The sequence below is a fragment of the Chaetodon trifascialis genome, chromosome 6 (genome assembly GCF_039877785.1).
Source record: "Chaetodon trifascialis isolate fChaTrf1 chromosome 6, fChaTrf1.hap1, whole genome shotgun sequence".
Classification (NCBI taxonomy): domain Eukaryota; kingdom Metazoa; phylum Chordata; class Actinopteri; order Chaetodontiformes; family Chaetodontidae; genus Chaetodon; species Chaetodon trifascialis.
Window position 1 is genome coordinate 11,801,802 of NC_092061.1, and position 10,980 is coordinate 11,812,781.

General features: G+C 44.7%; 2 protein-coding genes across 4 annotated transcripts; both read right to left on the bottom strand.

Moving 5' to 3' along the window:
- Positions 1 to 969: 969 nt before the first annotated feature.
- plk2b (polo-like kinase 2b (Drosophila)) lies at positions 970 to 7,017 on the bottom strand. 2 transcript variants are annotated; one of them, XM_070964221.1, is made up of 14 exons: positions 6,453 to 7,017; positions 6,253 to 6,360; positions 6,029 to 6,145; positions 5,592 to 5,721; positions 5,246 to 5,429; positions 4,828 to 5,026; positions 4,542 to 4,689; positions 4,206 to 4,300; positions 3,768 to 3,900; positions 3,504 to 3,584; positions 2,945 to 3,104; positions 2,454 to 2,583; positions 2,220 to 2,330; positions 970 to 2,087 (listed from the first exon to the last, which is right to left on the bottom strand). In XM_070964221.1, exons 1-14 carry the CDS (start codon positions 6,645 to 6,647, stop codon positions 1,896 to 1,898), a joined length of 1,983 nt encoding a protein of 660 aa, XP_070820322.1. In that variant the 5' UTR covers positions 6,648 to 7,017; the 3' UTR covers positions 970 to 1,895. The 2 variants fall into 2 exon arrangements, with proteins under 2 accessions (XP_070820322.1, XP_070820321.1); XM_070964220.1 differs by having other exon boundaries at positions 971 to 2,087; positions 2,945 to 3,101; positions 6,453 to 6,769.
- A 1,255-nt stretch (positions 7,018 to 8,272) lies between these two features.
- LOC139332343 (adenine nucleotide translocase lysine N-methyltransferase) lies at positions 8,273 to 10,398 on the bottom strand. 2 transcript variants are annotated; one of them, XM_070964225.1, is made up of 5 exons: positions 10,169 to 10,398; positions 9,077 to 9,181; positions 8,825 to 8,965; positions 8,690 to 8,740; positions 8,273 to 8,589 (listed from the first exon to the last, which is right to left on the bottom strand). In XM_070964225.1, the coding sequence occupies exons 1-5, from the start codon at positions 10,334 to 10,336 to the stop codon at positions 8,404 to 8,406; spliced, it is 651 nt and encodes a 216-aa protein (XP_070820326.1). In that variant the 5' UTR covers positions 10,337 to 10,398; the 3' UTR covers positions 8,273 to 8,403. The 2 variants fall into 2 exon arrangements, with proteins under 2 accessions (XP_070820326.1, XP_070820325.1); XM_070964224.1 differs by having other exon boundaries at positions 8,273 to 8,610.
- Positions 10,399 to 10,980: the final 582 nt, after the last annotated feature.

Consider the following 10,980-nt stretch of genomic DNA (forward strand, 5'->3'; position numbering starts at 1 on the left):
CTCAAAACGTCCACGTTCAACTTCCATCGTTACGTAAGCTCAGGAGGTGAGGAGATGTTCAACGTTCCGGCTCAAACACTCATGTGCAGAGCAGAGAGGGTGCAGCCGAAACAAAAGCCAATCAGTAGCAAAAGCATAAGTATGTCACGACACGTGTCCCGATTTTCAGCAAGGAGAGGCTGTGCCAGATGTCTTTCACGCAGCCTTCATTGATTTCCGACTCTCACCAAATTGGTCAGCGGTTGCTTGTTTCCATGGTTACAGTCAGCGAATGTGAAAGGATGTCCAAGAATGATTGTAGTTACTTTGCCTCAAAAGCTCTGACGCAATCGCTGACATAGTATGACCAACTCTGCCGCTTCATTAGCCTGTCTCTCCTTCTAGCTGCATGTCGCTGTTCGGCAGTGTTTCCTCCCATGTTTCCTCACCGCCCAGCTGGCCTATCTCCTGATCAGCGCCCTTGTTTGTATGCGAGGTAATGTGTGCCTGTGTGTGTGTGCTTGTGTGAGACAAGGTCAGCCACACTGCACAGTCAGTCATCTTTGCTATCATTCATTTATCACTGCAGGAGAAAACTCAGCAAAGGCGGTGCCAATGGGGGGGGGCCTTGAAGCAGAGTATAAACAACTAGACTGTAAACATGCTCTCTATCGTGTATCCATATCTCTCTATGTGCCCATTTCCTGCTGTAAACACAAGCTTAAAGATAAAATACTTGCTTTGACTTGCACCAGTGCACAGATATGAGTGTAATTAAGTTTAATCCAACTCTCGCCACACTGTACAGTGCATGAACTCGACTCATGGTTATTACACATGAAACAACAAGTTCATTTTCATTTAGAACTACATAAATCGCAGTAAAAATCATCCTTGGGCAGACAGACACAACACTGTTCCATGTAGAAGAAAATCAAAATGGGTAAAAACACTCAATGAGAAGGACAAGTTCTTTTTTTTTTCTTTTTTTAGAAAATGCTCTTTATTATTAAATAAATAAATACTGCACTTTTCTTACACAATAAGTTATTTTGGACATTTTCTACCAAGGTGATAATGGCTCTTAAGAGATCCTTAAAGGATCCCTGGTACTGCTTTTTTTTTTTTCCTTTTTTTATTCTTAATATCATTCTCTCCTCCTGCCTCCCTCATCTCCCCCCTCATCTCCCCCCTCTGGTTCCCAGCTCAACGTGCTGAGTCCATCTGTCAGTAAAGAGAACAAATCACAGTTTTTAAAGTTTGTGTGATGTCACATCTCTCCCACTCACTCACACACACACTCACACGCACGCACACACACGTACATAAACAGCCTAACTCTGCAGCATCCACACACATTGGCAAATCATTTCTCTGCACTGCTGAGCTGGCTGTGACACAGGCTGTACATCATTTACAATATTCCACAGTCTCGCTCTGGTTACATTCAGAGCATCAGTTTATGCATCATCTCGATAAAACAACATCATCTATACTGTACACGTTTTAGCTGGTGCCAGCCCAGCTTTTGTCTTTACTTGCCAAACATCCCTCTTCCCCCCCCCAAAAACATCTGGGGTTCACATTCGTACCAACATACTCGCTCCAACAAGCTCAGTCTTTTCCTCTCTGCCAGCAATCAACATACAAAATCAGCCCTTTACCATCCACTGTCAATTGTGCTACATATCATTCCCCCCATCTGCAGAGTCCGTCCGTATTATTTTTTCATCTGCACCTCTGCTGAGTCACGAAGGTGCAACAGTGTAGGAATGTTAATTTACTTTTCACAGGTCTGTCCTCAGACTCGTCCTTCCCGCACAGATCCTTCCGAATCCTGGTTCCACTGCAGCACTGCAGCAGCACAATGGGTAGGCTTATCTGTTCAACTCTGTCCAAAACCAATTGGTGTAGGTTTAGCTGCATCTCTGCAGAAGCATGTTGAGGGAGTACACCATGCGTTCGCGCAGGTCGGTGGGACAGCCAGACGTCAGCAAGGAGCTGAGTTTGAAGGTTTTGGAGACGCGGTCTTCGTTGATGTACGTCAGCATGTACTCATCCCTCTGGCAACACAGTATGATCTTGGTGTGGTCGTGGTAGAAGTTGATCTTTGGAGATAAAAAAATATTAACTTATTCTCCAACACGAAAGACCATTGCAAGTTACCATTTTTCTCATTTGATTTGTGGCCTACCCCGCCCCTGAACATGCCCAGCGGTGTTTCCCATCTGTATATTTACCTGGAAAGTGCCATCGTTAAAGAGCATCATGAGGGCGCGGTCGGACTTGAGCCACTGCAGCAGGTAGAGTCTGGGCATGTGTGCATCCGTCATACTACCCAGGTCCCCGCCCTGAGAAAAAGTAACACATCAGGATTAGACAGGCTGGAACATGAAAGATACCATTTCTAATGCTTCAGGGGGTGGAGAGACACATAAACGCACGAGAGAGGGGGAACAGAGATATTTTCTTACATCCATGAGGTTCTCCTCCATGTAGTGGGAGAAGTACTTGAGCACAGTCACCTGGCCCACAAAGTGTTCAGGAACCTCGCAAGTGGGGAAGACAGAGCGCTGACCCAGCTCTGCATAGTAATGGATGTTCCTGAAGGGATGGAAGGAAATAAAGGAGATAAACAAAGTGTCACGCAACCTCTCAGAGAAACATTTACTGCCTTGACATTTAAAATCTGTTGCTCTAGCTTGGAAACAGTGAAGGTGAAAGCAGGAACATTAGCAAGTAATATTCATGTGTTTTCCTCAGTTTCTGGTAAAGAAACACAAGAATGGAATCAACGTTAACAAGTCGAGCCATCCCTTCACTTATCTCAAACCACTAACAGGTTTTTCAAAGTAGTTCTATGTACTGCAGCATGCTTTGACAAGCCACCTCATTATATGTAGTGACTAATAACTTTCAAAGTGAAGGAGGGTGGAGTGTTGTGAAAGCACAGAATAATGCATACTTTCTGTCTGGCAAGAGGCTCATGTGAGTGCCGTTGTTGAAGAGAACTCCCACGGTGTGATCAGACAATTGGTAGCCAAAGCCGTACTTGTTGGAGTAGTCCACCCATTTAGTCACCCATTGAAGATTGCAGGTGTTTGAGCCCTGAGGAATGTTGTCTGCTGCAGGGTGAGAACACAGAGGAGGAGGATTAGACCGCAGTTACAGGGAAGATTTAAAGGTACAACAACCTTAACTGTGCAACCGCGTCCAATCTGTGACTTTGCTGAAGCACCCAAGAGCTAAGCTAAACTTTGAAACTTAACTGTAAATCGTATTAAGGTTTTAAACATCAGCTATGAGCCGGGGGGAGATGTGGGTGTGCATCTTTGAGAGCTAAGACATGGAACATGAATCTACACATACTCCTTAGTCATTGTGCTTTGATTATCTCTCTCTGGACATTTCAAGGTCAAATACAGATAATGAGCTTTAGCTGTATCCTGAGACCTCTCAGTGTGGAATTATCTAATGAATTACTACATTTACTGTATAGCTCATGACTTTGGAAATCGACTCACCTTTAGGCATGTTCTCCAGACATCCCCTCAACACACTTGCAACAGTCTCCGCCACGCTCCCTGTTGTGCTGTCTTCCAGGCCTTTATGAAGAACAACAGGTGGTCATTCGGCTTGCCGTCACATAGGTACGGAACAAGAAAACGCTTTGCACTCGTCAAATTTCTCTATCATCTCTATCAATGCACTTATTCAGTGTATGAAATAAAATCCATTCATGTGTCTCTGAGATCACTGTGTGTGTGAAACGAGGTGAGCTAACTCACATTCGCTGCTGCTGCTGCAGCTCCCCAGACTCCCTCTGACGATCAGACGGATGGTGTCTCGCGTCGTCTGGGACTGGCTCTCTGTTGCCGGGGCAACGGGGCTCTCGGCAGATGGCGGAAGTAGACTTCCATTCTGAGGTGGGAATCGGTGACGACAGGGGTCAGAATGTGCGAGTTTAGATCATCTCTTCCTACAGTGACTCAGCAGTCACCCACAGATTCAAAGTGGTTGGCTTGAAAGGTTGAAAATAAGTGCTTTTAGTTTGCTCTGAAACAGCGCTTGTGATGAAGTTTAGTGCAGCATCAGAGTGAGTCACTGGATTCTCCTCAACAGGATAACTCAAATCTGCCTGTTCGTTTAATGGCTCTGTGAATAACGTGGCTGCAACATCACCGACGCTAGGTATCCTGCATTGTGTTGAATAAATGGCCGCTTACCTCAGAGATCTTTTTGCTCTGTTGTTGGCTGATGACAGTTCTCTCCAGGTCGTGCTGTAGTTTGTAGATCTCCTCTTCCTCTTTGGTTAACTTATCTATCAAAGGCAATAATGAGAACACAGACAAATTAGAGCGTGATCTTTTTAGCCGGCACCAACATAAACTGACACCAGAGCAGTCCGGGAGGTGAAATGTGCCTGCAGTCGTCTCATCAAGGAGATTTAACAATGCCTCTTGTAGCAACCCTAATTTTACAAAGCCAAAGATAACTGGCTGATGTGACAAGTAGTGCTTGAAGTGGGACATAAGTGGCTTAGTGGTTGCTGTAATACTCACTCAGAGTCTCGTAGTATTTGACCTTGTCTCTCCTCCCACCAAAGAGCGCAGCGGCAGCTTTCTTGAAGAAGCTCTTGGCGGGACTAGAGACGTGGAAATCTGGTGCTGAATGGCAACAGCTAGCCGGCAGACGCTCTGGACTGAAGCCCTGTGGAGAACGAAAGTGGGTCAGTGTGCGGCTGGTGGGAAGGGGGTCGCTGGCCTCCGCCTACAAAGTGACATTTAGAGAGAGACAGGCTGCCAGAGAGTGGAACAGGCAGATAGAGAGGCAAAAACGGGGTCTAACCTGTGTGAAGAAGTCGTGCCTCAGAATGTGGTCCAGGTTGGGTCTGTCCTCTGGGATCTTCGCGAGCAGGCTGGCAATTAACTGCTTAGCCTGTGGCGACAGGGAAGAGGGCAGGGAATAACGCGCCTCTCTAATACACCTGTATGTCTCCTTCAGGTTGGTGGTTTCAAATGGTGGCCTGCCCAGCAGCATGGTGTACCTGGAGCAGGACAGAGCACCAAGTGAGCACATTTCCATCACTAAAAATCTCCTAATGCTTCATCAGACTAGCAATTACAGGCAAAACAGGAATGCACTAGTCCATGAAATATGATGCTAATGTATCTTTTTAAACTGATTATCTGCAGCAAATAATAATCAATACTAATTACTAAACCTTTTAAGCAGCTAATGGTGAATTTACAGTTTGCCTACTCACATTACACAGCCCAGGGCCCAGATGTCTGATTCACAGCCGTGGCCCTGCTTGTTGAGCACCTCAGGGGACAGATAGTTGGGAGTTCCACAGATCGTCTTCCTCCTGTTTCCTGCTGGCTCCAACTTGGCAGCCAGACCAAAGTCCCCGACCTTCAGCTCCATCGACTCACTCACAAAGAAGTTACCTGTAGGGAGGAAAGGGGAACGAGATGATGAGCACTTGATATTCAACCCAGGATCAAAGGCTGAACACTGCACGGGTCGATTAAAGAAGAGAGCTGCATCTTTACGACTGTGCACAAAGCGTCTCAGCACTGGAGTGTCACTGCCGTGTAAAGATTTCTTACCAAGTTTCAGGTCTCTGTGAAGGATCTCTTGTTCATGCAGATATCTCAGTCCAGAGACAATCTGTCTTAGATAATAGCGCACCTCTGGCTCAGTGAGCACCTTGCGAGCCTTCAGGATATGGGCTAACGACTGCAAAAAGACAGAATATAGAGAAGAAAACAGTTACAGGGCTGTTTCCTGAAGTCTAACTATTGCATAGAAATACTCATTTTCCTCTGTGACCAAAACCTCATTTGACTTGATTTTCTTTAATCTCACAAAAGGGCCAGGGGTTACATAAATGCCGTATCTTACATTTAATTTAAGCTGATTTTCTTATAGTGGGGGCAGAATCTGAACACTGTCTATGTCCTGCCTCTTTGACTTTAGGTGCAATGCAGGTGTTTGAAACACATGAAAAAGGATAAAGAGCAACGCATGGAGAAGCAGCACTTACTTTTCTGCTGCAGTATTCCAACAGGATGTAGATGTTCTCCTTGTCCTCAAAATGGTGATAAAAGTGCACGATGTGTTTGTGGTGCAGTAATCTGTGCAGCTCAATTTCTCTGTCGATCTAACGGAGGGGGAAGAGACAAAGTGATTACAGTTGTAACTGAAGGCATTTTTGTGATAACTGTCCAATCGTGTCAGTGCGCACAGGCACCGGAGCGGCGCGCTTACCTTCTCCCGCTGGTGAGGTTTGGAGACGCGCGCATGTGGGATGATTTTGGCTGCATAAACTTTGCTGGTGGACAAGTCGGTCATCTCATAGCATTTAGCAAACCCTCCCTGGAAAGAGGAAAAACACAGTTAACTGTGCTGGCTCTTCGGGTTAGGTGGTAGATCCACAAAGTCGAGAACAGACTCTATGCTTGCGCTACCTTTCCCAAAACTTTTCCACGGCAGTAGCACTTCCCCGTTACAGGATCGGTGATTATCCGGGCCATCTCTGAGGGGCCACTGCGCTCATCCATTCTCTTTCGGCGAGGTTCGCAGGACCTCTGCGACGGTTCACACATGCTGCTGCTGCTGCTGCTGTTTGTCTGTTGGGGCCCGCTGTTTCTCCGTACTTCCATCAGAAGCGGTTTACCGTCCCGCACTCAGAATGCAGCCCGGAGAGTCCGTCTCAGAGGTTTTATACTCTGGCACCCACCCCACCCCGCGTCTGCCGCCCTCTCCCTGACGTCACGGTGTGAAATGAGAGCATGAGGTCTGCTTGATATCGATTACCTTGCATGTACATGGGTGTCGCTGACGGCACAGACATGAAATCAAAGGGAATAAAACAGCGCGTGGATCCTGTTATCTAAGAATTCACGATTAACTGCATCACCAGCCGCCATCCACAAGGACAACGAAGGCAGACGTGTTCCGCAGTTTGTGTTTTGCACATGAAACCTGAGAAGGGAACTGGAACTTTTATATTTTAGGTGCAAAACATTATTGAAGGTGTTGGAAGTCCGATGCATTTTGTCGATGAGGTGTCCACTATGCAGAGGACAAGCATTATCTGTATTCCAGTCAGGCTCACCTCCTGTGTTTTCGCACCAAACTCAGCTTGAAGCACTAGCACCCTCAGGTGGAGACTTTGGATACAACTGTACTGCAATTCGTCACAGACGTGTGAGACGTTATCACACTGTGTATTGGAGTGTGAGCAGAGGTGTGAGTGGAAAGGATGTAGAGGTGACAATACATGGGAGGATTTGTGTTGTTCTAGTTTGCAGAGGCAGTATGCATAAATGAACTATTAGAAAAATGACAGCATCGTCCTTCTGTTCACTGCACAACCCTTCAACCTTGCTTTAACAAAAGCAAATTTAATCTACGTCTGTATCAAAATAAAATCAGGCATACATCACATTGCTCATGAGTGTGCATGAAAATGCCGCATCTCACAATGCTGATAAAATCTTAATTTTGACGAAACCAAAACAGATCATCTGTTCATTGGCATAATGTCCTAATTTTCCAGCAAATTTTATTGAAATCTCTTTAACAAACACACAGACAGAGGGTTACACATAATTTAACCATGATCCTCAGACTAAAGTGCTCATTTCTCTCACCAGATACATTCTCCATATGACCCTCAAAGGTCAGGTGACACTGAAAATTACTGTCAACCGTCTGTATGCCTAACCCTCTGTGGCTGCCTGAGAGACTGCCAGAACAAATCTCAGAATGGCCTTGGAGACATAGGCTTTCATTTTTTGAATAAACACAAATAAACACAGCATATGAATCTAATTTCAACCACACAAAAGGAAAGTGGGACAAAATTATTGAATAACATACTGGAAGGAAGAACACTGACCTTGCAATGCCTTCTGTTCCATGCCGGTGAAGAGGTTCATACATGTTGATGTGGGAGTACTATTATTTGTAGTGGAAGAGCCCTTAGATGGAGAGCTACAGCCAGAGATAGTATATATATGAGGGCATGATGGTATGAACGTGACTGAAGGCAATATGGCAAAGGTTCAGTCTGTTCTGGCAGTGAAAAGATCGGACACATGCTGCAGGGCTGCGCGATGTCAAAATCATCCTGACACCTTGCTGAGTCACATTCCCTCTCATCCTTTCAATGTTCAAAGGCGTCTTTCAAAAGGATCACTCCTGATCAGTGCTCATAACAGATATCACCAGCTCATCCCCCAGAGGTTTTTATGATAACCTGCTAGAATTTATTTTTTTTTTTTGTATGGTATTCCTTCAAATATCACATTTTTGTTCATTCCTGCTCTAAGAAGTCAGAAAAGTGTCTGGAGGGTTTAGCGCTGTAGAGAATGACAGTGCTGGGAAATAAAATAACCTTGTGGCTGTAACCTCTTACACCTCTGCATTGGGTACTTTTCTCAGGTGTGAGCGCACACTGCTAATGTCATAAGCAAAAGTCTGGTCAAGACCGGAGCCGACGGACAACTGCTGTGGCCAGCTGGGGAAAGGAAAACGACAAGCGATGACACGCGCACCATCGGGAAGCTCTTTCAGCAGCTTCTCACCCAGAACCCCCATCTGTGAACCAATCAGAGGAGGCTAAATCAGTCACATCACATGTCATGTATGCTATACAAGTTGTACAGCATCAAAAGATGTACATGAAAGAAATACCCACCACCCCCGGAGCAAGGAAAGCTGTCACATTGTTGTACACAGATAGATCAGTCTATGAAAGAAGAAAGACACAAACGTGGTCACATAGCTACTTTGACCAGGCTTAAGTAAAGAAGTTGTTTTGTCAAGGTCTTGCCTTCCAGAAGTCTTTTTTAACAAAGGTCGCCTGGCCAGAGGGCACTCCTTTCCAGCGGGCCTTGCTCCTGGCATAGGCCACCAAAACACCATTAATCTCAAAGCCTGTGCACTGGAAACCAACAGAAGAGGCAGCAAACACCTGCAAAAATCAAACCTGATGATGTGAAATACAACTAAAGTACCATACTTGAGTCTACATGATACACTTAGATTTAAACTTCAACAGGAATTTAATGTGCAGCCCACTTACCACTCTTCCATCTCCTGATCCCAGATCTGCTAAGCGACCTGTTCGGCCCTCAAGCAGCTTCATAATGTTCAGTGTTTGATCTTTACTGGAGGGTAAATAAGGAACCTGGGCCACAGTGCGAACATACAGTAAGTCAATACATGTGACAGGTAGTGCAGCAGTTATCATTATTATTAAAAGACTTCCTTGCTATTGAGTTGGTAGGGCTCTTAAATCTCTTTCACAGCTCCCCTATTGTTTTGAAGTCATTATTAAGCTCTACTGAAAGGGAGAATTAAAACCCAAAATACATTTGCAGTGAGTCTAACTCACATGGCAACTAGACACTACAGTAGCACAAATATCTTCCTTTTCATGTGAAAACATCTCTGAATATGCTTCATATTAAATCCACCTGCGCTGGCGGCAGCCATTGGAGTTCTGTGTCTATAACCTTGAATGTGATCACCTACTCACTGTCAGTGGAGCCTTTTCCACAATATCTGCCTGACTCCACTTTATCTGCACGTTTTATGTGAGGGATAAACAAAGCATCGTGTCATCAAACGAAAAAACACAGGCCAGAGGTGTATTATTCATGTGCGCAAAAGCAACTATTCTGAATATATTTGACAAGTATTAGCATTAACTTTAAGACGGATTCTTTTTGCTTTCAAATGTCAGAACAAAGTCAGATTTTTCATGCAGCGACAAACATCCTCATCGTTGCCTGACCTCTGATAATCTGCTCCTGATCACCGTGTTGTCTTGTTCATCTTGTTCTGACAGTGAGGAAAATAGCGCATGCGATATTATGTTACAAAAATGGATCTCTGCACAATATGTAGTTCAGATTAACGCACTGTACAAGATGGTGCAGTTCTCCATTACACATAATCACGGTTATAGACTTACCGTTTTCTTCTTTTCTCACATTTGTTGTTAAGCGTGGAGCGCTATGCTCCAAAGTAAGCAAATTGATGTTAATGTGCAAGTCAAATTACATATGACTTCTCTTCTTTGATTTCACTCGAACATGCAGCATTTGGGATTTGAAGGGTGGAAAGAACGCAAAGCCGGCAGGTGAAAGCAGAGAAAGGAAATCACAAGCACCTTGAGGTTGAACGGGACTTTGCGAAAACCAGGCATGACAAACATGCTCCATACTCCATACATGCCAGTGAGCAGAGCGCCCACACAGGCCGACAGGACGGGGTGGGGTCTGCTGGTAGGGAGGACCCTGGCATGGTCTTGCAGAATCACCTCAATGGTGTCCTCCATTGCAAACTGTCACCAATATGGTTAAAACACAGCCAGTGAGGGGAGATATTACTGCAGCCTGTAAAAAAATGTTACTATTCATAGTCATGAAATATTTCTGAACCCTCCAGCCGACCAGTGATGGATTATTGAGGTTATAACCAATAATGATATTTGATGAGTTTTTAAAAATCAGATAATGATAGAGCAGCACATGTAAAAACATGAACATTTCAGACGAGGACCATTTATGTTTATGATAACTGTGCTGCACTGATTGATAGCATTCACCATTCAGAGTTCAATAGGTGGGATTCATAACATCTTACACAGCTAGCTAGCAAGCTAGCGACCTAGCTACATTCATAAAAATTGTGACAGACATTGGCCACAAGCATGGATGAGACTGTACAAACTGTACACTGTGTTGTAGCTCGAATTAGTGACATAAAAGCTCTTAAATCAACCTTTTTTCTTTGGTGAACTAGAATAATGTTATATACTGTGAGCGAACATGATGTTGGCGAAAATACACACTCACTAGAAATGACTGAGCCCCTACAAGTCAGCTGTCATGAACTCAATGTCAGGCTGAATGAAGTGAAACATCAATTCAGTCTGATCATCAGGTGAGACATTTTACGGTGGCTAGAAACGTGTCAGTG

What these genes read in the sequence shown, in the direction of transcription:
- plk2b (XM_070964221.1), bottom strand. Translation starts at nt 6,647, where the DNA reads ATGGAAGTACGGAGAAACAGCGGGCCCCAACAGACAAACAGCAGCAGC. An exon ending in TGGGCCCTGGGCTGTGTAAT is followed by an intron (nt 5,027 to 5,245) that starts GTGAGTAGGCAA and finishes GTCCTGCTCCAG; the next exon opens with GTACACCATGCTGCTGGGCA. An exon ending in AGAGCAAAAAGATCTCTGAG is followed by an intron (nt 3,901 to 4,205) that starts GTAAGCGGCCAT and finishes TTCCCACCTCAG; the next exon opens with AATGGAAGTCTACTTCCGCC.
- LOC139332343 (XM_070964224.1), bottom strand. Translation starts at nt 10,336, where the DNA reads ATGGAGGACACCATTGAGGTGATTCTGCAAGACCATGCCAGGGTCCTC. An exon ending in GATCAGGAGATGGAAGAGTG is followed by an intron (nt 8,966 to 9,076) that starts GTAAGTGGGCTG and finishes TGATTTTTGCAG; the next exon opens with GTGTTTGCTGCCTCTTCTGT. An exon ending in CTTTCCTTGCTCCGGGGGTG is followed by an intron (nt 8,611 to 8,689) that starts GTGGGTATTTCT and finishes TGACTGATTTAG; the next exon opens with CCTCCTCTGATTGGTTCACA.